General features: G+C 41.9%; 2 protein-coding genes and 1 non-coding gene across 9 annotated transcripts in view; all 3 read right to left on the minus strand.

Moving 5' to 3' along the window:
* The window catches only part of gab1 (GRB2 associated binding protein 1), a 43695-nt gene extending 33942 nt beyond the window's left edge, over positions 1–9753 (minus strand). For 2 of the 7 annotated variants that reach the window (XM_089006073.1, XM_089006066.1), the window contains exons 1-2: positions 9350–9753; positions 9052–9211 (exon numbers count right to left, since the gene is read on the minus strand). In XM_089006073.1, coding sequence (XP_088862199.1) covers positions 9052–9123 — 72 coding nt within the window. In that variant the 5' untranslated portion in view covers positions 9124–9211; positions 9350–9753. Of the gene's footprint in view, positions 1–8971; positions 8991–9051; positions 9212–9349 lie in introns of those variants that run through there. The other 5 variants (XM_089006074.1, XM_089006067.1, XM_089006072.1 and 2 more) reach the window with 4 other exon arrangements.
* A 2871-nt stretch (positions 9754–12624) lies between these two features.
* usp38 (ubiquitin specific peptidase 38) lies at positions 12625–26022 on the minus strand. Its single transcript, XM_089006702.1, has 13 exons — positions 25887–26022; positions 24888–25073; positions 23637–24141; positions 22708–22843; positions 22501–22630; positions 21683–21784; positions 21437–21595; positions 20413–20606; positions 19351–19444; positions 19171–19277; positions 18016–18322; positions 15520–16407; positions 12625–14455 (listed from the first exon to the last, which is right to left on the minus strand). The coding sequence occupies exons 2-13, from the start codon at positions 25062–25064 to the stop codon at positions 14285–14287; spliced, it is 2970 nt and encodes a 989-aa protein (XP_088862828.1). The 5' UTR covers positions 25065–25073; positions 25887–26022; the 3' UTR covers positions 12625–14284.
* Positions 26023–26393: 371 nt separating this feature from the next.
* Positions 26394–26464, minus strand: trnag-gcc (transfer RNA glycine (anticodon GCC)). Its single transcript has one exon. It is a non-coding gene; the product is annotated as a tRNA-Gly (tRNA).
* Between the last annotated feature and the right edge of the window lie 171 nt (positions 26465–26635).

Genomic DNA, 26635 nt, shown 5'->3' on the forward strand with positions numbered 1-26635 from the left:
GTATTCATGTCTATTTGTTTATTTTGTATTTTTTTTTTTATTCGTTCACTCAAATGTATCTATCTAGTTATTTATCTATTTAATACATTTCAAATAAAATGTATTATTAGTTATTTATCTATTCATCTCTTTCTGTATTTATGTATCAATTTATTTATTTGTGTTTAATTTTGCTAGAGCGCTGTTTTTATGTAAACAATCCTCAAACAAGCTGCCTGGACTGTTTTAAATTTTTCCGAATTTTTTTTAAAACTTTTGGAATTTGCTGGAGTTGTGAATGTCGTCTTTTTTTTATATATATATTAAATATATGTGACAAAGTGAAAACACCTGCTCAGTAAAGCAGGGTAGACTCTCATATTTCTCTGTGGACGCAGTCTCCTCCTAAAAGTTGGAAACTGCCATGAAGATTTGCACAAAAGGAGTTTCGGTCCATGTGGAAAAGGACAACAAAAGTCTGAGGAGAATGTGGTTGTAGAACTATGGCGGTCATTTGTCAAGAATGAATATGATCCTATTTAGTAAGCGGGTGGCCGTTTAACCCTTGGTCGACTCTGTCATATTCTTATTTTGTGACAGATCTTGTTTGATGATTTAGCCAGAGGGTTTTTTCCTTATTGGGAGACTAATTGATTTATTTCTCTCCAGCGTCATTTTTTATGCGTTTCATCCATGATTTGTTTCGGACTATTTAGCTCCGGTGGAGTTCTGATGAACGCGTTCAAGGTTTAATTTGTTACGAGATCGCTTTTGTCTGGCTCCGGGTTTGGGATGAGTCGACAAATCTATTTATGAATTATGTAGCCACGGCATTGCCATTAAAACTGATTAAGTGATCGTTGATTTTACTCATTGACAATTCAGAAACTGCTCAACCCCCACCCCGATTATTTTGCGAATTACCCTTGATCAGGGGAAATTCATTTTTGCAAGCACATCCCAAATGGACAGTAAGAATACAGTGTAAGACTCTCCCAGACCACCCCCCCCCCCCCTCCACGCCTTCCCTGCCCGACCCGCCATCTGGTAACCATCAGCATCTCTCACAGGAAGGGGCGGCCAAGCCTCACTGGGGCGCCAGGGAGCGGCTCCTTATCCCCCCCCTTCGCTGCAGAACCAACAATCACACGGTCGCGTTACAGGGCAAGTCCACCCAGAAACTGTCTCTTAAATCTATCATATGTATACTTATTGTCCACGTCGCCGTTCGTAGGACCAACAAGAAATATCAGACACATTCAAGCACATTACACAATTCCCGGTACCGACTTCTGCTTTGTCACGGCAGTGGATGCTGCTCTAAAAGTATTTCATGTCGCAGCAGACGCGACCACTGAAGGCCCCTGTTATTCTGTACCTGTGGAGCCTCAAGTCCGTGATACCCTCATTCACTGCGCCATTCCCAAATTTATTAGGGAATTGTACATGTGGCGTGGAGTACCATTCCTGAATTTGTTCGGGTTTTGTTTTTTTTTGCGAGGGGTGCCGATAAAGGACTGGTCAGACCTCTGGCAATCTTTTACCCTCCAACAAGGGGGCATTATTTGCCTTTTGTACAGCCGTCCCGATATCAAGCTAAGATAACTCCAGACCCATATAACGTAGGAATTAACTCTCTTTTTGATAAAAGAAGAGAGTCTAAGGTTTCTTATGCTGCATTGTATGTTGCAGTATGTAGTCCTAAAAGTCAATATTCTGTGGGTCCTGCAATTTGAGTGAAAATGACAAAAACCCTTTACACATCATCTGGCCGTGAATGAGTTAAAAATTAATTTGGTCTTCAAAAAGTATTATTTTCAAACTTGACTCTTGAAAAAGAAGGAGTTGTCTTATAATCAGGGCCGTCTTGTATTCGGGCCAATACGGTAATTTGTACGTTTTGTGAAATAGTATCAAAGACATACCCTGTGGATCCTCATTTAATGAGCTAAGGAGGCTTGTACGGATAATTTTCCACCTTCTGCAGCTATTATCAGAGCAGCAACAGAGGTGTTCTGTGATGGTGATAGAGAACAGACAGAATAGAAGTTGTCATATTTTAAAGTTACATGCTGTTATATGCTTAGTTGGCGGAACACAAGGCCCACAATGGAAGCACAGAAAATCTGCGGTCAATATGAGGTGAACAGACACAGCCAGTTAATCTGTCATCCTCAGGCAGATCTGGCCTTGGGGGTAATTTAGGACTTTGTAAACTCCTTCACAGGAAGAGGTCATTAGCCAGGTTATAAATCTATCAGTTCATGGAAAGACAACCCATTAAAATGTCTACATTCTATTGGTTTATGGATGTTGGTGCTTGGGACATCCAGGGGCGTGGGATTAAAATGAAGCAGACTATGTTTTACTAATGTATCACTTAAATTTGCATATACTCTCAATAAATAGCTTGGCAGAGGGCTGCAAAAGTTGGCCGTCGGTCATGAATGGCTGCGTCCCCTGCCGGCAGTAAAAGACTATCTTGCTGTGTTTGAGGCTTTGTTCACAGTGTCCGAACAAATATCTCTGACAGATGGAAAGACCAGAATGCGGAATTAAACACCTGCCACTCACTTATCGCATCATGGTACCCGCGACGGTCACTGTATGGTGAAAATACCGTATCTTCTTCAAACAAGAGACTAAAGTTGACCTGGCGATTTTCTGACTGAGATGCTGGGACACGTGTGAGTTCCCTTTCCTGCCATTTTATGGTAATTGTTGCTGACTGCAAAGGTTTTGCAAGATGGTGCCAGAGTCTTAGCAGAGGAACGTTAGGCTAATGTCAATCTCTGTCTCACCAGGGTTTTCGAAATCAAACCAGATGAGGACAATCACGGGAAATTGTCATGACAATATCCTGCTTTTTCGAGGTTGTGTCTTAAAAAAAAGACACAAGGTGTTTTGGCTGTGATGCAGCGATTGTACAGGATATGGTAGTAAAAGAGACACCAGTCTCCACTGAGCAGGATCGGAGCATAGAACAGACTCACATTCCTTGCACTCGCCGCCTGCCAAGAGGTGCTGGGAACGGGGGTATGAGGGAGAATACAAAAAAAAAAAAACGCGGTAAGAGAACACAGAGCTACTCTCTGCGGAGGCCGGCTCATGGTGTTGCTTTAGAGGCCGTTTCGTATTTGTTTTCTCATTGCTTTCTCTTCATCCTCTCCGGTCAGGGATGGCAGTGATATTCATCGGCGCAAGCACATGGATTGAGCTGAAGGAGTTCCCCTTTGCTTTTTGCAAGCGCTTGGGGAATGCATTTCATCAAATAAATGGTCCGATTTGAATTAATATTTTTCCTCCACGGTGGCCAAATCTGACAGTTTTTTAAATTATTTACTTTAGAAAAGGGATATCGAGAAAACAGTGGTTTAAAAATTAATTAGCGAATAAATTAATCAGTTCATTAACTCATTAACTGCCATTCTCGAATTTATTCGGGAATTGAAAATATGACAGAGTGCTATTGCCGAATTTGTTCGGGTTTTGTTTTTTCTTGTGGGGACCAGGGGGATGTTGAGAAAGCGCTGGCCAGACCTCTGGCAATGATTTTCCTCTTCCATGAGGGGGCAGCATATGCCTTTTGTAGAGCCGCCCCCAATTGATGATCTATTCCCTGCCCCCGGTCATCGGTTAAAGCCACACGATTGGTCAAGAACACAGCAGTGAGTAGGTTTTACAGACAGATAAAGAGTGAAGCCATTTTCCAAAAAAGAAAGTGGCTGCTGACAATTTTTTTGTCCTCTATTCCCCGCCCCATCTTCGGTCAAAGCCATGTGATTGGTCAAGAACGCAGCAGTGAGGGGAGGTGGTCTAACAATTAAAGACAGGCAGACGGCCGAGAGTGACAAAATTGATAGAAAACAGTGAAATTTGCATTTGTTTCAACTTTGATAGTTCAAAGGCAGAGTGTAGACTGCAAGGTTAAAATTCCCATCAATCAGGCTCCAAAATAACCCGCACTAGCCATCAGTTCAATTTGAAATGAAAAGACAAGCAAGGTAACCTGCTATTAATGATGTTTCTAGTGTGTCTGCTTGCATCTGTTGCAATATCACAACTTCCAAGATGTACAACCCAGAGCTCCTTGAGACACTTTATGCAAAAAGCTATCCATTCCATCAAGCCATCAACGACCATCACAAAGGTAAATAAAATGACTTCATTATACAGTAGAGTTTGTTTCTTTAATTATAATACCATAGAACATTTATTAATCATAAAATAAGGTATATTTTGTGTAGTTTTAAGGCTTAGAAAATTAGAAAGTAGAAAATTATGTTTTATGGGGAACTGGGAACGGATTATTCTCATTTTAATGGCTTCCTATGGGAAATTATTTTTTGGGATACACACCTTTCGCTTCACACACTCTGTCTGGGAACCGATTAAGTTCGGAAGCCAAGGTATCACTGTACCACGATTCCTCCGCAGTCTGGATTTTTCTTGATCGTGACATCTGACTTTTTTCATGGTGGTCTCAGCTCTTTTCAAAACGTTTTCCCATGTCAACGGTCTGTACAAAACTGACATAACGAGAACAATGTCAAACCAGCTTCTGATGTAGTCTCATGGCCGGAACTCCGATAGCAGATCAGGTATTCTGTGATAACCGGGACAGGGTTAAATACTTCTCCCACTTCTGTCGTGGCAAATGTCTAAAGTATTTTAAAAAGTCGCTTCTCAGAAGCAATTGTCTGTGACCAACAAGTACCGCCCAACACTCGCTCTTCACTCTTGCAGCCCTGCTGTGGCAATTGTCGACAAGTCTGACTCTTTGGATGTCACACCAGCTGGTGTCGATGACAATCCAGCAATCGCCCGTGCGTGAAGAGTGACAACGGGACGGGGGTTAACACTCGACACTCGCATCTCCTGCCCTGGCGGGGTAAATATCTTGGGCTAGACAGATGCTCCCCAGCTTATGAACGAGATACGTTCCAAGCGGTCGTTCGTAAGGTGAATTTGACCATAAGTTGCTTCAGTGCTATATTTTGTATGGAATGTATGTTGAAGTCAAACACTTGATGGGGAAGTATAAAACACAGACGCTTTAACAGTCGCCAAATAAATTCACACCTACTGTAGTACATATATCCTTCGGTCTTCAGTAAGCCATTACTGAAGCGGCTAGCAAGTAATTACTGAATGACGTGCCAGCAGCCATTACTTTTTGAGATGCATTGCGTCCTCCTGGAGGGTCAACTGGGAAGAGGAATTTCCTCCCCTCCCACATACTCTACACAGCTAATTGTAAGCGAGCTCGGTGGATCGGGCCTGCACTTATTTTCCGACATGCTGTACCCGCAAAAAATGTATGTACCGCTATTTGTAACTCGAATGTTCGTAAGTTGGGGAGCGTCTGTTGATCACATGTGGTGTGACCACGAACAACCCAGTGACTTTCAAAAGCAGGGGGTAAATAGTCCATCCGGATTCTGTACTAGAGCTGTAAAATGAAGCGGGACTGCAACTCTGTAAGGGAGACTCGCTCAATTTTTTTTTCTTGTCTCAGGATTTAGCATAAGAAGCAAAAATATTATTTGCTTGAATCCAAATATCCAGCACGGCCAAATAAATGCCTGATTCCTCCTCTACTACTTGACATATTGCTGTGGATCCGTGTAACCGATACGTTGATGTAGACCACCATGGATGCTACTCCCTGAAGTGGATGTCTCAGGATAACAATTGTAGCAGCACCGCTATGAATAATTCACACCTATTTGTTTGGAATGGATATTCAATTATTAATGGCCGGGGAACGGCCATTTCACAGACGTCAAATGGAGGCGTAGCGGTGGTGGCAGCGGTGATGCCGCCTGTCCGGCAGCTTATCATTCTTGCTAGGCTAAGAGAGTGAGAAAGAGAAAGAGGCTAACGGTGTGTAGCCGCATCCTGTTTGGCCGGCTTGTTTGTCTCATGGAGCATTCGAAGAGGGGGTGAGGCGCGCGGGAGGGGGGGGGAACAGAAAGTGCTTGTTTGTTCTGTGTTCCACTTGCTAAGCAGATTTAATGAATCCGCCACTAAATCGAGAGCCTTTTGTGTTCTTTGCTACGTGGCCATTTTGGGTTGAACAACTGTTTCCCAACGTGATAAACTGTGGCGTATGTTACATGTGAATCTCGGTGAACAGGCGTGCTCGATCGTTCCTTTCAGCGTACAATAAATAAATAAATAAATAAATAAATAAATAAATAAAAAATAAACATTCCCCTGGCCAAATGGTGTACTCCAAAATGGAAACATGATTTGGTGGAACGTCTGTTTAATGTGTCACCCCCATTCCTGGTGTGTTATTCTGACATGTTTTGTGATAAGACACATGTGTCATTGGACTGTGATGGTTAAAAAAAGATGACATTATGCTTCTAAAACTGTACTGCAGAGATAATAAGGAAAGTCAAAAGCATGTAAGTAAACAAAGCTATAGGATCTGCATCGACGTTACCGACGCACAAAGTGGCGGGTGTAAAGTTGGCCCAACAATTTTCCGCTTTCAGGGAGAGAAGCAGTTTGTACATTCCATACATTCCCAAGAAAGCAGCACATCAAATGCGGAACAGAAGAGCCGTGATTTATTGTCTCTTTCAGACAAAAACTGACCGGCGACTACAGGCAGGCGTTGTGGTTTCGCCTCATGATGAGAACGTATACTGCAGGGGTGTCCAAAGTCGGTCCTCGAGGGCCGCTGCCCTGCCTGTTTTCCAGCTCTCCCAGGAGCAACACACCTGATTCAAATGATCAGCTCATCAGCCAGCTCTGAAGCAGCATCAAAATGGTCCTGATGATTTGAATCAGGTGCGTTGCTCCTGGGAGAGCTGGAAAACAGGCAGGACGGCGACCCTCGAGAACCGACTTTGGACACCCCTGGTATACTGTATATTGCCGGCAAAGTCATAAGAATGCAAAACGTTTAGCGTTAATCTTTTCTGCTTTCTGAACAAAGGCCTTACATGACTTGTATCAAGACAGTGATAGTCCTTTTGGAATAAATGCCACAGAAAAAATAAACAAATAAACAAAAAGACAAATGAAAAGATAATCGTGCAGACATAATCCTCTGAAACTCCAACAGTGGTCTCAAGTCATATCTTGAACGATCACTAGCTTTGTTTCTGGAATAAATTCTGAACATGTAGAATTATGGTAATCATTTGATGCACATTATAGCTATCTCACTGGCTGGCTGGCTATCGGGTTAGCTATCTATTAGCTATATAGCTATCCAACTGTCTAGCTATCTAGCTGACCATCTATTAGCTAGCTAGCTAGCTAGCTTTCTATCTATTTGAGTTAGTTCAGGGTTGAGTGAACGCTGGCCCGTGTGGCTGCAGCTGCTCACCCAGAGAAACATTAGCCTGTGAATGTAAAGTGACCTTGAGAGTTTTGAAAAGCGCTTATAAATGAAATGTATTATTAAAATGTACTATTCTTCTTATTATTATTATCGTCCTAAGCTCTCATTGTCTCGTGTTTTATACACGTTTACATTTTTCCCAAATTACCTTCCCGTCCAAACATTTTGGGCAAATCAACAAAAATTAACATTGCAAGATCATACAAGTCACATGACAAACTATTAGAATGGTTATTTTTGGGAGACATATTGTAAATGGGAAAAAAATAAAACGTGCTATAGAAGCTGAAGACGATGTTGTATAGACAAACGTTCTTTTTCCAAAACCCTTGTGTGTTGTACTCCTATCAGACACACTTTGACTTTGCTCACTGATTGTGAGAGCTCAAAGGTGAGGCTATTTTAAGAATCCAGAGGCTTTTTTTAATTGTCATTCTGACCCATGAGAGGAAGACTCAATGGGTAAAATAGTGCCTGGCATACATTTTAAAGCTTTATTTATCATCAACACCACAAGTTACGAGGGCAGTCTGGATGTTAAGTTTCACACTTGGGTTTGTAGGATTCAGATTTTGCAAGTTGGCTATAGAAATCGGCTACGTTTAGTCTTTTGAATGAAATTGATCATAAGTATTTTTCACCCCAAAGCGACAACATGTCACATCTTGGCTTCTGGCATCCTGCATAATGCACATGCGTAGTCAACAAATCTCGTTCAAATCGGAACAAATATGTACAAACAAATTGTACAAATTTCACAACACTAAACTCTTATTGAGTCCAGCATTTGTTGCCCCCCCCCCCCCCCCAACACTTGACATACTGACAATCAGCTGGGCTTCGCAAAAGTCATTTAATCCAACATTTGGCGAGCTGTGGTCACAAATGGCCAGCGAGGTATCATCTTTAGTCATGGCTGAGAAGCAACATGAAAATTAAATGGGGTGAATTGACTGTACATTATCAATGTTGCTAGGTTCATATATTTGCTCGGTAAATTGCTAAGGCGATGTATCATTAGTTTACCAACAAAACAGACACACGTGACTATCCTGTCTACTCAGCACAATATGGCTGAAGCAACCGAGCAGTAGCAAAGCAACTAAAGTGGCACAGGCTTCACCGTCCTGACAGATTGCACAACATGGAAGTAGCCTAGCAATGAGGAAAAATATTAATTAAACAACTTTGCAGTACGTCGAAAAGACACAGCTCATTCAAAAATGTTTACTCCACGCTTCAGTATCAAACAACAACATCCAACATTAACAACAAAAGAACAGAATGCACTAGTGCACAGCTGTGCTTAGCGTGGACGCGGCGAGCCACATGCAGCAATCACTGCATTTCACTACAAGTCGGGCACTTCGTTGCACTCTTGCACGTTGTTGTTTCAATGACATTAAAAAACAGATTTTGACACATAAACAACAGGTCAGTGAACTCTTATTAGGTTGATCCAGGTAAAAGTCGCCAGGAAAACAACAACGTGCTTCCTTAAAGTACCGATAGCTGTCCGTAACTTTTAGTACTAACGAAACTCTGATAAATCAAACACAAGGAAATCAGCACCATGACATGCTGTTTAAATACGCCAGAAAAACAATTGACACTGCAACGTACGCTTACCGTTTAACGTGCCTCCCGGTGTCGCAATGTAAAAAAACAAACAACTGAGATTTATTTTTCTTTCTTGAAGATGCACTTACGTAACGTCGCAACTTTTTTTCCGGCGGTGACTTTCGGAGCCACCCTGAACACACCACGTCTCCCCCGCTCATTGCTGCTGCTCGCTGGCTTTTCTCCCCGTCCGGGAGTTCGATAAGATAAATGAGCTCTCCGGAGCCCTCTGGGAGTGTCCTCTTGTGCCTGGGAAAGAAAAAAAAACAACTAAACAAGCACTCAATAGAGGATAATAAAGTTCGTTTTTATGGGGCGCGTTTCAAGTGAAAAGCGCAATTTTGTGTTGTAGATTTTGCTGCGTGTTCTTGTAATGGGGCAGTTTACCAGTAAGTCCTTCGAAAGTGGCCTCTTGGGAGTCGAAATGTCGAATAAACGCCGAAGTAGCCTCCTCGGTGACGCTTCCCACACTCTTAAAACACACCTCCAAAAATAAAATGACAAGAATAAAAACCTGTGCTAAATTCCGTTTAGTGGTTGAAGCCCGAAAAACTCCAGCGAGTCCAGCCTGGCGGGACGCGACGCAAAGGTCCCACCGCGTCGTGCCGGTTCATAGTTTTCGGAGGCAGTGGTAGTACTTTCGTGGCGGTGAATCAGGAATGGAGGCGCCGCGACCACGAGGTACAACAACAAGCCCCAAATCGACTGGCTCCGCCAGCCGAGCTTTTCCTAACAGTTTACCCCTACGGCGGTTCCTTTATTGTGATTGACAGTGTGGCTCAGTCTTTTCCCTGATCTCGCCCGCCTCCTTTTCTGGAACATGGCGGCGTCAAGTTTCCGCCAACACCTGAGAGCCTGTCAATTACTTGTTTCAAATGTTAATTATTTCAAGTTGTCATTCGTAATATACGATGCTGATTTTATTCGGAGTTTATTCGGATTTTTAATCTACGTATGAATATTTTTTTAACCCAATAACCGACGGGCGTCACTGTGAGAACTCCTAAACGGAAGATCGCGTGTTCATGGGCTAACTGGATTTTATTGTGAACGTCATGACCGGATGTTTTTGGCTCTTACACCAGTGAGATTTTGTTACACAGGTTGGGGAAGGCACAGTTTAAATTGGTACGGTATTAAATTGCTTTCTAGAGAACCGGATCTGGCTCGTCTCACCCCAGTTTTAAAAAAAAATACTTACATTAATTTACCCCCAATATAAAGTAAATTACAGTATATTTAAAACGAATTACTCGTGTAAAAATATACATTTAATTTTAATTGATATAGCTTTACTATATTCTTCTGAACATGCTCATCATGGAATACAACATGGAATGCTACAAAAAAATATATATAAAATAATAAAAGACCCATCTCAAAAAAAGGTCAACCAAAATTTCCAATCTCCGATTGTGTATACAGTATTTATAAGCTTTAAACTATTTGCATCAAAACAACATAAGTAAGCTTTGACCGCACAACAAATTATACATTAGAATTTGTAAAACAAAAAGAAAAAAACAGCATCCAGGTAAAAGTTTTAGCTAGTCTTTAGCAAAGAAATACCAAGTGCCTCCACTTTGAGGGGGTTGATCCTATTTCTCCTATCAATTAAGTTGAAATGAGTCCAAATTTCACTTTGTTTCCTGTCCGTTTTCTCACTTTACCACTTTCCACCGTGTCATTTGTTCCTTTGTCGCGCTGTCGAGCTCTCGTCTCACCATCTCTCCTTTTCATGTGCTGCTCAAAGTGTGCCGTTGTCTCTAACCCGTCTCCTTTTGTGTATGTGCGTAAAACCCACCCTGTCTTCTACCACAGATTTTAACCAATCATGGGCGGCTTTAACCAAAGATCGGCTCCTATAAGCGGCTCCCTATTAGGAGCCGGCCCCAGTCATTCAAACGTCCGACTCTTAGAGCCGGTTAGTTCGCAAACGACACATCTCTATTTCATCTACTTTTGACTTGCTTCTTCTGATACTTGTTTCCCCCTTGGCATTTCCTACCCATTTTTTTTTGACCACCTGGAGTTTAACTAACTACTCTGCCTTCCTTTTCCTTTATTACTTTGTCTTATCGGCCTCCCTTACCTATTTTCCGATATGGCTAAAATGATGCGTTACCATCCAAACAAAAGTGATCATACCTTCAGTCTGTTGTGGCTCAATACATCTACAGAGCTAAACTTATGTAGAATGTCAACATTGCGGTAGCCAATAGCTAGCCTCGTTGGTCAATAAGGATAAGGTGACATAGTCATAGGATAACGACCAAAAAAAGTGACACATGCTACCATTGGAGGTAAAGCCATGTAGCAGTGGCATAATGAGAAAAACATATTGGCTGCTTAGCAAAGTAAAAAACACTATTCCAGATGCGCAGAACAATATGGTTAAAGTGATATGGCAGCAACCCTTCCCCCTAAAAAATGGATGCACCTGTCGATTCTGCTTGCTCAGTATTGCAGGCAGACATGGGGTCTGTAAAGGATGTTTCATTTTTTCTTCTTCTCCAATGACAAGTCCAGACTGCTAAATTGTAGCATAGAAAACACAAGACTCCTCTGATGTGAATCCATCATTATCCATCTTTGGAACAAAAGCGGCTTCAATAAAGATGAAATTTCATGTGTTGTTTTCCCATTTATCACCTCGAATGCCATTTTAAGACAAATGGATTTATTGCATATATTTGATATGAAAGTTATCAAATGCCCAAAATGTCAATCCATTCTGAAAAAAATGAAACACACCACAGATGAAAATGCATGCAAATGAGAAATGGAACTTCCAAAGTGGAGGATCTGCTATATGTATCATAACGCATTGTCCCGTGTTATATGCTGTATGCACCAGATTATTAAAAACAAACTAATTTGATTGTAATCAATCTTTTGAATTGAAAGAAAAACATCTCAATAAATAAAAAAATGGTGAGCACATTTTCAGTCCAGTTTTTTTCAGTGCTTCTTGCCAGGGTTAGGCAACCCTCTCAGAATAATACATCAATGCCTTCAGATAAGACTTTCATCCGTTCCACGGCCATGCTCATCTCAAATCGTTTGTTCTAATTGAAATGGAATGGAAATCCCAATAATCTACCCCCTCCCGCACACACACAAGAAATGTTTATTTGTAATAAGAACAACTAACACTCTGTAATATTCTATTTGATAAAAACAGAGTAATAATATTTTAATTGAATGGAAAGAATGAAACAATTTTTGCATCATGACTTAAAGGACAACCGACATCACTTTTTTTTCCTAACTGACATCAGAAAAACGTTTTATAGCATCCAAAACACGCAGTATGATATTTTTAGTGAAATGCAAAACACCAATAAAAATGACTTAAAGTGTCCAAAATCTGCCAAAAATTGAGCTGCGAATTGGGCATTTTCAGAAAGTCCCGCCCCCAGTTCGTGACGTCACGCGAAGACGTCTTGCATTGCTCGAGAATCAAAACAATGGCTTTAGATTCGGGGAAGATGCTTTCTTGTTACACATCCAGTTATGAATATGATTCAAATAGTTCTGAAGAGGAAAGCATACGTTTGCAATCGATTAAAGAATTTATTCCGTGCCATTTTGAGGCAACATTGGGGGAAAATGTATCACCAAAAAAGAGGCAGAAAATGGTGACCAAGCTCCGTGTGAGGAATTAATCAGCCCGTTTCCACAGGCTGATAAATTCCTTACATGGAGCTTTGTCGCCCTCTTCTACCTCTTTTTGGTGCAACACGACGTTTTCAGACCAAACAAGTGCAGCAAAATGCATTGAAGTGATGGAAGGACTGCTACAATGTGTCCTTTTTTCGGTCAGGGGCGTTCCTTCAGTGATGCAGGGTGAGGACTCATCACCAACTCAAAAACAAGACTTCCGGAATATTCAGCGCGAGTCTTAAAACGTAAAATACAGCTATATGCGGTGGAATCTTTGTAAAATACGCTCAGTAGAAGTCATTTGAAGTCATTTTACAATTTATGGACACAACTTGTCCGGAGACGTCAGTTGTCTTTTAATGCTGACATCCAAATCAAGTGTGCGGCTCATTGTGGTGTGGCTAACTTGGCAAATCTTATGCAATCATGCTGACACAGAGAATAGTTCGAGTCTTCTAACACAACTCTGTAGGTTTCTGTAAGATTTGTCATTTTACATTGAGGATAAAGAATATATGCTTGTATCATTACATCATCTTTCTAAATGTTTGGCATCGTGTAAACAGTGTTTAAATATTGAGCTTAAGGGGTTGTAAAACTGTGAAAATAAGTGATAACATTTAGCACCAATCGGAACTTATTTTCATGTTAGCTAACGGGCTAGTCTTAAAGGACAACCGACACCATTTTTCTGTTTCCTAACTGACATCACAAAATCATTGTATAGCATCGAAATACCCAAAACACGCAGGCTGATATTTTTAGTCAAATGTAAAACACCAATAATAATGACTTAAAGTGTCCCAAAACCGCCACAAAGTGGGCTCAGAACTGGGCAGATTCAGATAGTCCCACCCCCTTGTTCGTGAGGTCCCTATTGGTCACACACTGCCTTGCTCCAGAATCAAAACAATGGCTTCAAAATGTTCAGATTCAGAGAAGATGATTTCTTGTTACTCATCCAGTTATGAATATGATTCAAATAGTTCTGAAGAGGAAAGCATAAATATTTGCAATCGATTAAAGAAGTCCTTCCGTACCAATTCGAGCCGTCCAATGTCGCGCACAGAAAATGCACAAGATGGCGCACAAAGCTCTGTTGGAAATGGGCTGATTGTCCGCTGGGAATTTGTGTCAACTTACACCTTCTTTATGCGTGCTACAGCAACTGGCTGCGACACACAACGATTCACCATTGCGTTATTTATGTAGTTTTGCGATCAACACGGTGTTTTCAGATGAAAAAAGTACCCAAAATGCATTGTGTGTCACTTTCTCGGTCACGGGCGTTCCGTGACGTCACTTGGAGGATCGTCATCAACTTAAAAACAAGACTTCCTGAATATTCAGCGCGAGTCTTAAAACGTAAAATATGGCTATATGTGGTGGAATCTTTGTAAAATGTGCTCGGTGGAAGTCATTTGAGGTAATTTTACAAATTATGGACACAACTTGTCCGGAGGTGTCAGTTGTCCTTTAAGGTAACATGATTTGGTTGTTTTAAAAACACACGTATTTTAGTGAATGGCCTGGTAGTCCAGTGGTTAGCCTGACAACAATTAAATTCCAGCTCCGGCCTTCCTATGTGGAGTTTTCTCTCTGTGCCTGTGTCAGTTTTCTCTGGGTTTCTTTTTAATGTATGTCTTTTTTTCCGCTTTAAAAGACCAGTCTACTTATTGTGTTAAAGCCACCACCTCCCCCTCCCCCTCCCCCTCCAGACGGCCCGCAACTCCCTGGTGGGTTGTTGTCATCTGAGCCGTTGGGCCTGAAGGAGCAGGAAGACGACGGGGCTTGAAGAGCCTGAGTCCGAGCGTTCAGTTCTTGTTCCTGTTGGAGCGGCGGGTGGAGGACAGAAAAATGTTAATAGCAGTTACAGGTTTCTCAACAACTCTCTCTAGTGGACGTTTGATGAAGGTACGGTTCAGTGGAATTGCTGCATGGATTCTTCGGGATTTTAACTCATTCACTACCATTCCCAAATTTATTGAAAAGCATGACGTGGAACGCCATTCCTGAATTTGTTCAGGTTTTGTTTTTTTCTTGCTTGGCTACTGATAAAGCACTGGTCAGACCTCTGGCAATGTTTTTCCCTTCTACGAGGGGGCAGCATTTGCCTTTTGTCCATGTTCGCGCTTTGTTACAGCTTCAGCTGTTGTTAAAGCGCTATATAAATCAATATGTATTGTATTTTGTACCGCTGCCCCACTACAAGCTCAGATAACCCCAGATCCATATAACTTAGGAATTAACTTTTTTTCTGATGAAAGAACAAAGTCTTATGTTTCTTGCGCTGCATTGAATATTTATGTAGTCTTATAACTCAATATTCTGTGAATCCTGCAATTTGAGTGAAAATGACAAAAAGCCTGGCACTGGAGTGGGCACATTTTTTGCACATCGTTTGGCAATGAATGAGTTAATGATATCTCGAGGACGTTTGTTGTATACAGATGCTCCCCAATTTATGAAACGAGATATCATCCGAACGGTCATTCGGAAGGTGAATTTGTTTGTAAGTTGCTTCAGTGCTATATTTTGTATGAAATGTATGTTGAAGGCTTATATAAGTATGTTTAAGGCTTGTATAAATAACCTGTATTGGTTTGTACTGAAAAATAAACATTTAATAAAATATATGCCCATGTACAACTGGAGAGAATACATGTTACTTAAAAAATGTTCGTATGTACAGTTGTTCGTAACTCGAATGTTCGTAAGTAGGGGAGCGTCTGTATACTCATTAAAAAACGCACTGAAGCGGCGCCAGATGTAACATTGTAATACTCGAACCCCCGCCACCCAAAATAATGGCTCATTTGTAATAACCCGATTTGATCTCTCAGTGACAGAACGTTTGAATTTCCGTATGAAGTGATTTCAAAGACTTTCACCTGTAGAAACAGCTTATTGTCTTTGATAATGGCATCCAGCAGTTCTTTCTGCAGCGGCGGTTCGCCGCTTAGTCTCGTTCCGCCGGACGCCGTCCCCTTAATAGCGTCCTGCCCCGCCGCTTCCTGTTTCCTGTACATGAGCACATAAGCGGTGTCCTTGGGGAAGCGGCTGGTGATGTTTTGAACCGACTGAAAAGAGGCAAAAGTCACCCTGCTGTCATTGAACAGCAGCCAGTCGTTGGGGGGCACGGCGCCACTCGGACCCTCCCGGACTTGTTTCCCTTGATTCAAGTCTTCCGTAGGACAGGTGGCGTCCCCTTGCCCTACGCTGTCGCAACCGTAGGAGTAGTAGTGCCCACTCTCAGACGATACGCCCGAATGCATGACGACGGAGCTGAGGACGTAACGTACCGACTGTACTTCCTCATCTCGATGGGAGGGTTTGAGTTTCTTGGCCAGGTTCTCGCTGCTCTCGGGGGATTCCACCGGGGGGGACGAAGAAGTAGGTGACGGAGGCGGCGAGGGCATCGGAGGGCGATGCACGGGAAGGCGCAGGTGAGGTGGGATGGTGACGTTATCTAGGATTTTGCGGCGTACGTGGCACTTGGCGTCGTACGCGAAACGCAGTAGTGTGAGGATGAGGTACTCCGGGGCCGACATCACCTTGAGGGTCCGCTCGGCTCTTCTTAGGCTGCAGCATTTGCCGCAGAAGTAGGCGTTGTCCTGGTCCAGGATCTCTGGAGCCAGGAAGTAGTCCACCAGATCGGGTACGGAGAGAGGAGGCTCGTTGCTCTCTGGTACGGCGTTGGTGTGGGCGGGTTGGTCGTTGGGCGTCAGAGTCTCGCTGCCACCGTTGACGGAACCCTGGCAAACTTTGGACTCGTCAGACTTGGGGAGACAAGAGACAACATTGGTTATGTGTGGTAAACGAGAATGATAGAGAATAAGAAGTTATATTTAGAAGTTTCATGCTGTTATATGCTTAGTAAACATGTGTGACTCGAATACACAATTGAAGCACAGACAACCTGGAGTCAATCAGGTGAACAGACACAGCAAGTTAAACTGTCATCTTCATCTAGGAGATCTGGCCTTGGACAGAATTTAGGACATGGGATACTCCTTTGTCACTTAAATTTACATATGCTCTCAGTAAATAGCTTGGCAGAGGGCTGCAGAATTCAGACGTCTGTCATGAATGGCTGCGTCTCCTACTAGCAGTACAGACAATCTTTCTGGGTCCGAGCCTTTGTCCACAGTGTCCGATCGAACATCTCTGACAGAGGATTGAGTAGTAATGTGCGGTACTCACATTTTGGTTCGGACTTTAGCGGATTCAATTGGATCAAGAGGATTATTTCTAATTGGTTGTCATTTAGCTGAGTCGCTGGATGAAACGTCTTAAATTGGCGAAATGACAAAATATTTGGGTCAATGCTCATGTGAAAAAGGCAAACTTGCGGTTATCTGAATAGGTCCTTGTGAAAAAGAGGGGAAATGAACAATGTTCTGTCATTTAACTCATTCACTGCCAGACACAGTGCAAATATGTGTCCACTCCAGTGCCAGGTTTTCGTCATTTTCACTGAAATTGCAGGACCCATAGAATATTGAGTTTCAGGACTACATAGACATTCAATTCAGCGTAAGAAAACTTGGACTCTCTTCTTTCATCAAGAACAAATGTGTTAATTCCCAAGTTACATGGATCTGGAGTTATCTGAGCTTGAAATGGGGGCGGCTGTACAAAAGGCAAATGCTGCCCCATCGTGGAAGGGAAAAACATTGCCAGAGGTCTGATCGGAGCTTGAACCGCACCGCCCCCCCACAAGAAAAAAAAAAAAAAACCCGAAAAAATTTGGGAATGGCAGTGAATAAGTTAAATGGGTGTCTGTATGACAAAGGCAAAATTGCCATTTTGTTGTCATTGAGACTAATCTGTGTGAAATGGTATGGTAATTGGCAACCAATTGGTTCTGTGCGTAAAATTTGCTGTACAGTTGCTTGGGTTGGTGTCGGAAAGAGGCTAATTTATCGAAGTGTACACCAATGTTTTTGAATGAAACACGGTAAATTATTAATCTCTACGAAAGATATTAATTGATTTTATTTTAACCAGGTCTTTGTGTGAAAGAGTCGAATCGACTCATTTTCAGTCCTGTGGTTGCTATTTGAAGGTAATTTAGTTGAAAATCTGTGAGGAAAACGGCTTAGTGTTTATTGTTAATTTGGGGTATAATACTGATTTACCCATTTATAGTCATTTGGCTGGTTCGCTGTATGAAAAATGCAAAACTGACAATTCGTGGCAAAAATTACCAAATTGTCAATTCCACATCTCGATCTGAAACAGCCGTAATAAATTACACATTTCAAATAACACCAATTGCATCTTCCTGGATTGCATCTCTGCGTAAAAGTAGCTATTCCTAAATTAATTTGATCTCTGGGTGAAACAGGCTAACTTGCCAATTTGTGTTAAAGAGGCCAACTTGCTTTATACTCGTCAGGCTTGGAGGGATCCCGCGACGGGCAGAAGGCCAACGAAAGGTCAGTGAAGGCTTCCTCCTTCTCGGAGACGCAGTCGCAGTGCGTGCATCGGATGCCCGTCACGAGCTTTCCACCAAAAGTCCTCTCGATGAGGGTCCTTCTGTCGTCGTCGTCCACTTTCGGGGAGGAAGCTTCGCCTTCTTCGAGGGATGCTGGAGTGCTTGCGTTTTCCCCGTTTGAGTCGTCTGCGTCGGTGGGAACGCTTGGTTTAGCCGATTCCAACACCTGAATAATTTTCTCCTCTTCGTGTAACCTTGGTATAAAAAAAGAAAAGACTATTTTTGAGAAGTCTGTGAGAAACAACGTTGGATAGAAAGTCATCAAGGGGAAAACCCTGAATCTGAACTGGAAAGGATTCTGTGGCATATTAACTGATTCACTGCCAGACGATGTGCAAAAATGTGTCCACTAAAGTGCCAGGGTTTTTGTCATTTTCACTCAAATTGCAGGACCCACAGAATATTGAGTTTTAGGACATCAACATTCAATGCATCATGACAAACCTTAGACTCTCTTCTTTCATCATAAAAAAAGTTAATTCCTAAGTCATATGGGTCTGGAGTTATCTGCGCTTCAAGTGGGGGCGACTGTACAAAATACAATACAATAAAATACAATACAATGCATATTGATTTATGTCGCGCTTTAACAACAGCTGAAGCTGTAACAAAGCGCTAACATGAACAAATGGCAAATACTGCCCCCTCATGGAAGGGAAAACCATTGCCAGAGGTCTGACTAGTGCTTTATCGGCACCCGCCTCAAGAAAAAAACAAATCCTGAACAAATTCAGGAATGTCGCTCCACATCATGCTTTTCAGTTCCCGAATATATTCGGGAATGGCAGTGAATGAGTTAAAAGCATTTCAGATGAATTTTTGAAAGCAAAAGCACATTTTGAGCATTCAGGAACAATTTTTATGAGCCGACTGATATGTCACAAAAACATAGGAACAGGTCCACTGAACAAGTCCACTGAAAATCCAAATTCAATGCTTAACTTGAATTTAACTACGGTAATCTTCATTTGGCGCCGTTTCCTCAAAATGGCGTTTGCCGGCATTTGCCTTTCATTAATTCGCAACTATTTATCGATTGTACCTATCGAGGAGAAAGCGAAGATATTCCGAGCAGTCCTGCTGTGACCCCGCATTGAACCACGGTGGGCGGGACACCTCCAAAAAGTTCTTCGGAGCGTAGGCCGCCCTCTGAGGGGGAAACCAAAGACATTTCACCACAACGTCAACCCGCCATTGACATTCCAGTGTTCCGCACGCAAACCTGAGTGTGCGCGAGAAACGCAAAGAGGATCTGCAGCTTCTTCATCAGCGTACTGGAACCGTTCAGGCGCAACGACAACACATGCCGTCTGAAACTAAAGAAAGACAAGTTGAGTTGTTGATTGAAGATAAGATTTAACGCATTCACTGCCATTCCCGTTTTTTTTTTGATGATGATGATGATGATGATACATTTAATTTCTAAGCGCCTTTCAAAACTCTCAAGGACACTTTACAGTCACTGGATTTTTTTGTGCGGGTGAGCAGCGGCAGCCATTCGCGCCAGCGTTCACTCAATGTGAATAAAGAACTGGTCAGACCTCTCGCAATGTTTTATCTTTTCCACAAGGCGGCGGTATTTCCCATTTTTTCCTTGTAAGCGCTTTGTTCCAGCTTCAGCTGTTGTTAAAGCGTTATATAAACCAATATGTATGTATTGCCTTGAATTTTGGACAGCCACACTCATTCCAAGCTCATATAACTCCAGACCCATATAATTTCGGGATAAAATCTTTTTTTCTGATGAAAAAGAGTATCAAGTTTCTTACGCTGAATTGAATGTTTATGTAGTCCTAAAACTCAATATCCTGTGGGTCCTGGAATTCAAGTGACAATAACTAAAACCCTGACACTGGAGTGGACATCGTCTGGCAGTGAATGAGTTAAAAGAAATATGGCATTTTAATTTTTATTTAATGTTTTCAGGTTCCAACAGCTTAAGACCAATATTTTTAAAGACTTTTACAAGTGTGATCTGAGGAATTTTAAGGCTAATTAAGGCCCTTCATTTGAGATTACTGATTTGAATACCTTTTAAAATACTTTTTGAAGGATTTGTCACTCCTCTTGTTTGTATTCAAATGACTTCCTGGATTGCCGTTTTTGATTGATAATTACAGTAAACGAATTGGCAAAGTCTGCCAATACTGCACTGAATGTCCAGGTCACAAAAGTTGAAATCCGCATTTAAATTAGACAGAACTACTTCATCACAAAATCAAAATTTAAACATGAGTGTGACACGTGACTGTACGGTTTATTATAATATCTTAAGTTTATTTACTCTGTAGCCATAAAAAGCGTCTGCAGGATGCTGTTCATGTAACAGGTGTTCCCGAGGTTGACCAAGCCAGTCTTGCCCGTTTCAGATTTGCCGGCTTGCCTCAGCGGACCGGAGGCGAAACAGTTGGACTGGGACGTCCAGGCACTTTGATTAAGCACAAGCTTGATCTTCTCCTCGCTCGGTTTCGGCAGATCCTGGAGGGATAAAATATCAATTTAATCCAAAAACTGAACGGAATGTTTATTACGTGGACTTGAGTCAACTCGCACTGTGAGTCGTCTCAAGTCAATTTAACCTTAGCATAACAGGAATATATAATAACTTTTTTGGGGGAAAAAAAGCACAAAGCACAACATAAATAAATAAACACATTAATAAATAAACAAGCAAATTAATTATCTAATTAATTAGCTCATTCACTGTCGTTCTCGAATTAATTTGGGAATTGAAAAGCATGACGTGGAGCGCCATTCCCGAATTTGTTCAGGTTTTGTTTTTTTCTTGCGAGGGATGCCGATAAAGCACTGGTCAAACCTCCAGGAGTGTTTTATATATATATATATATATATATTTGCCTCTTGTCCATGTTAGCGCTTTGTTACAGCTTCAGATGTTGTCAAAGCGATATGAATCAATATGTATGTATCGTATTTTGGTCAGCCGCCCCCATTTCAAGCTCAGATACTCATAACTTGGGAATTAACTCTTTTTTTCTGATGAAAGAAGAGAATCTCAGGTTTCTTACACTGAATTTAATGTTTATGTAGTCCTAAAACTCAATATTCTGTGGGTCCTGCAATTTGAATGAAAATGACAAAAACCATGGCACTGGAGTGGACACATTTTTGCACATCGTCTGGCAGTGAATGAGTTCATCAACTAGTTAATTAATTGCTTGATGATAATAATAATAATAAATAATAATAATAATAATAATAATAATAATAATAATAATAATAATAAATGTGGAATCAATGATTGTGACTAGCATTGAGCTGAATTCATCTTTAAACAACTCAGTTACCTTTACGGCTTCCAAAATATGGTCATATAGATCTGGGAATCCAGAATATTGATACATCATGCAGTGTATCAGCTCGGTGAATTGCAGCAAGAAGGCTTTATTGGTGGGGAGACCGTCGGACTGCAAAGACTGCACCAGATGCACCGTGTGCAGGATAACCTGCAAAAGATAAGGAGGACGCAGTGATTGGACACAGCGGGAATGACAATATATATTTTTTAGGGGGGGGGGGGGGGCATTTTTTACCAAATGGAAGGCCTCGGGAGAGTGCTGGAAACTGAGGAGCATGTGGGAGAGGACGGATAGCGCCCCCTGTCGCACAATGGGGTACCACAAGCGATTAAACACCTGCGGGTGGGGGAAAACAAGTGCGGAATAAATGAGGGAACGGCAAACATGGCAAAAGGATGTTAAATGGAGGGTGTGTAGAAATCTTACGTTATGTTTCATGGGAACACACACTTTATATTAATTTGTTTGGATTTGAGTAACTTTTACATTCCAAATAATGTCAATGAGGGCGGTACGACTGACGTGACTTAGCAGAAAAGACGTTAACTCATTCACTAACAGATGATGTGCAAAAATGTGTCCACTCCAGTGCCAGGGTTTTTGTCATTTTCACTAAAATTGCAGGACCCACAGAATATTACATAAACATTAGATTAAGAAACTTTACATTACCAGCGCTTTATCGACACCCTCAGTAAGAAAAACCAAACCCCAAATAAATTCTGGAATGGAGGACGATGTCACGCTTTTCAATTCCCAAATAAATTCAGGAATTTCACAAGCCACTGAACCATCCCTTCATCAAACGCCCACTAGAGAGAGTTGTTGAGAAACTTGTAACCGCCATTAACATTTTTCTGTCCTCCCCCCACCCCTCCTACAGGAACAAGAACTGAACGCTCAGACTCTGGCTCTTCAGGCCCCGTCATCTTCCGGCTCCTTCAGGCCCAACGGCTCGGATGACAACAACCCACCAGGGAGTTGCCGTCTGGAGGGTGGAGGGGGAGGTGGTGGCTTTAAAAAACATAACATGGGTGCAGTTATTGACTAACCAGTTCAATTTTCAACAGAGTGACATCAATCAGGATGGTGAACTTCTGAACGGCCGCCAGTCCTTTGAGCAGAGCAATGACCCAGGTGTCCACATGCTGCGCCAGAGGCCAAGAGAGCCAGTCGATCATCCTGAAGGGGAACACAGGTCGTGTGAGCTTGGCTTCCATCCAAAAGCACCATGTCGTGTTGTTATTACTTCCACACACCTGCAAAGCGCCTTGGTCATGTTGCCGTCTTTTACATTTTGGTCCGTGGTGAGACTCTTAATAAGTACTGTGATCATCTGGACCGGGATGTACTGAACCAGACTGGCCAGGGCGATGGACGGCTCAAAGGACGGGTCTGGAGATGGAGAATATATTTTAATAGTGGATAATACATTGGAATGGTATTTCAATAATAATATATAATTTTAATAATAATATAAGACACAGATAAGGTAAGTTATATGGTCATGAGAAAAAAGGAGGTCAGGTTACAATTAAGGAGTGAGAATGTCGCGTCGGGTTTTTAAGTTTTCATGTGAACACGTGAAAGCTTTTATTTTTACAAAAATAAAGTCTGTAAATTTTACACAGATCACCATTTTGTCTTTATAATAATATTTCACATGAATTCATACATGTATAAGAAAGAATTTGTAATCTTCAAATTATATAGTCACATTCTTTCAGTAGAAAAATATACCGTGACAAGAATAGTTATACAGTTGCAAGACAAAAAAATATTAGGTCCATTATTTTATTTTATTTTATTAAGGGGACGAAATAAAAAATGATGGAAACGTCTGAATGTAACCAGATTTGTTTTTGAATGTTGCAAAGGAAAAGCACTGCATTAACAATTTTCAAAATGCAAAAATATGAATGAATGAATGAATGAATGAATGAATGAAGTTGTGATCTTAATGTTTAATGCTAAATGGGAAAATGAATGAACTATTCCAAAGAATTAATGTCAGTCGGAAAAGTTACAAAAGTGAATTCAAAACTCACAAAATTTCAAGCAATTTCTTTCCAAACAAATTTCATTCCAATGGAATACATTTGTTAAGAAATTGCAATATTAAAAAATGATAAATCATACATGACATTTTATCTTTGAATTGTTGTGAATGAACAAAAAAAGGTCTCACCAGTAGAAGAGATGATGGCAAAGACTTCCTGGAGGGAAGGAAGCAGCGTGCCCGGCTCGGCCTTCCAGATGTTCTGCAGCAACGTGCTAACCTTGGTGACCTGAGTCACGTACTCGCCGAGCTCTTGCTCCTGGTTGGCCAAGCAGTGGAAATAGCCGATGGTCCTCACCAACTGCTGGCAGAACAGGACGCCGCCCTTGTCCCTGGGCACGCACTGGACAAAGTCGGACAGCAGGGCGGCGACACGGACGCACACGGCAGGCCCGGGCCGCTCGCACACAATCCTGAGCACCTCTACCTGGACCACGGCAAACAGTTCCAGCACGGCGGGGCAGCTGATGAGCAGCCGCAGGCCGCCGTGGATGTAGTCCACCACGGCTGGGTCTTGGTGATCCAGCTGCTCGTAGCCCTGCTGCAGCAGGCTCAATACAAAGTCCTTGTTGAAGAAGGCCTCAAACTCCGACCGGTGGTAGCGAGCGTATGCATCCAGGACCTGGAAGCCCACCTGTGGAGAGAGAAAGAGGACACAATCAGTGTTTCAATACTTGTCAGGAGAGATGTCATTGAGTCAATCCTGTGTTCTTCCATCACGGTTTGGTTTGGGGCCGCCACAAAAATGGACAAAATCCAATTCGACTTCAACAGAGAGTTCGGACGGCGCAAAAATCACTGGCACCACCCTACCCACTCTTGAGGACTTGCACACTGCAAGAATCGAAACAAGGGCGTGGAAAATCCGACTGGACCCTATGCACCCTGCCCACCACCTTTTCCAGCTACTCCCCTCAGGCACCAAATCCAGCAGACATTTAAGCAGCTTATTCCACCAAGCCATTATTAACTCTCTAAACAGTAACCCAAACATAACTGTATCGTGCCTCTTTGCTATTTTTTTCTGATACTAGTGCAGCATGTTATACCGGAGACAAATTCCTTGTGTGTACTACATACTTGACCAATAAAGATGCTTCTGATTCGGATAAGGATTGAGCTGTGCTGCAAATTCTGAAAACCAGTTAGAAAATGACACCAAGCCAAAAATGTTACGCATTGATACCACAAGATGGCGACGAATAATTTTTCCTCCCGATTTGAAATGGATATGGCTACATTGACTAAATGAAGCCTTGTTTGACATAGTAGCATCAAAGTAGCATGTTGTTGTATGTTTTTAATTTTAGGGAATGCAAAACATATATTTTACATACCTAAAAAAGAATTGTTAAGTACTAACTTCGCGCCACCACCCACCTGCTTCTGGAAGGCATCCTCGCCCAGCAAAACGAGACGAGTGGTGACGGCAAACAAGGCCTGGCACTCCTCTGCTGCCACCTCCTTTTCGGCCGCCTCCACCACCTTTTTCACAATGGCCTTCTTCACCGGAAGTGTGTGAGTAGAGTTTATCAGGCCCTCCAAAATTTTGTCCATAATGAAAGCCTGTCAGAGACAAGTGGTCGTGTGGCATCGGACAATTGCAGCATAACAACAATAAATTAGCTGGTTGTGAATATACAACAGAAACAAACTTTGAATGAGTAACCATGGAAATGAAAGTGAAAAGGTTGCAATGTTATGACAGTGTAATACCATTTGCAGAGAGGTAAAAAAACAAGCAAAAGACACGTGTCAAAATGTTAGTTGGTTTCAGTCAGAATACCACGTATTTTTTTCAATCAACATTTGGGACGACTACGTTTTTGAATGTTGGTTATTATATTGGTGAGACATTTTTGGAGGTAGTAATAGGTGTAAGTAAAGCGGTTCTGAGAACCTTTGCACTGTTTGTATTCTCCTGTGTTGTATTCTCGTGGGATGTTACTGGCGCTACCGCTTCAATTTGGGAAGACAACCGAAAACAAACAAACGCAACATTATTACGGAAACGAGTCATACCTCTAAAAAATAATAGTTCTCGACAGCGCATTTGTCCCACTTGTTGTCAACTTTTTTCTTCACTACGGTAGCCCATACACCATGAGCGCCTTGCCGGTAGCCGTAATGCTCATAATGGCAAACCCACCGCTAAAAAAGTCGAATTAGATCTCACAATGAATCCCCACCGGATACACAGGTATTTTAAATATAAATGAAATTACATGTTTTTCCTCACGAGCGTCGTATCGAACAAAGCAACTTGAAGGGTTTGACGTTAGCTGTGTGATGTTTCTAGGTAACAGATTTAGCATAAATGCTAATACGCGCTGAAAGGGAAGATAGGGGGCCACGCGATATGCATAAATACATCCATACCCAAATGGAGCATGTCAATAGTGTCCGGCTTGAAGACAATTCACTCCCTTTTGGTGTTAAATCTTGTATCACAGGTGACTTGTGTTGAATTGTTGGTCAAATCGTTCGACCGGAATCAGCTGATAAACAAACACTACGTCATTTCTCGAACGCCTGACAAGAACGAAGGACCCGCAAAGGGAGCTTCAATTTTGGTGGTCTTGGCCTTGCCTGTTATTTTAATATTATGTCCTTCCATTATGACATTCTGTCTACATGAGGGACGCGGGCATTGGGCAGAGTATGCCCAAAACTGGTCAATTATGAAATCTGAAATCAGAAAGCCTTTAATAGTCCCACAATGGGGAAATATGCAATCCACAGCAGCAACAAATTAAAAAAGGTGGGGGGCATGTACTGCATGTACAAAAAAATGTCAGAAGATTGAACTGTACAAAGGGACGACAATGTTTCATATAAATAACTGTGCGTTTAGCAAAGTATAGAAAACAGTATAAAAGCATAGTTTGCATTGGCCGGGAATCGAACCCGGGCCTCCCGCGTGGCAGGCGAGAATTCTACCACTGAACCACCAATGCTTAGGTAATTCACATTAAGTACAGAAGAAGAACCACGGATGGGATTGGAATGGCGGATCGGATTGGCCTTTTCTTAGTCTCTCAGTTGAGAAATTTACATTTCACCGCAGCAAAGTTATGAAAGCGTGCTCACAATCACACCTGGGACATTTTAGATCATTCTCACAACCA

Source organism: Hippocampus bargibanti, linkage group LG10 (assembly GCF_051943395.1).
Source record: "Hippocampus bargibanti isolate YZ-2025 linkage group LG10, ASM5194339v1, whole genome shotgun sequence".
Taxonomy (NCBI): Eukaryota; Metazoa; Chordata; class Actinopteri; order Syngnathiformes; family Syngnathidae; genus Hippocampus; species Hippocampus bargibanti.

What these genes read in the sequence shown, in the direction of transcription:
- usp38 (XM_089006702.1), bottom strand. Translation starts at nt 25,064, where the DNA reads ATGGACAAAATTTTGGAGGGCCTGATAAACTCTACTCACACACTTCCG. An exon ending in CTCTGTTGAAAATTGAACTG is followed by an intron (nt 21,785 to 22,500) that starts GTTAGTCAATAA and finishes CCCCACCCGCAG; the next exon opens with GTGTTTAATCGCTTGTGGTA. An exon ending in ACAATAAGCTGTTTCTACAG is followed by an intron (nt 14,456 to 15,519) that starts GTGAAAGTCTTT and finishes CCGCTCCAACAG; the next exon opens with GAACAAGAACTGAACGCTCG.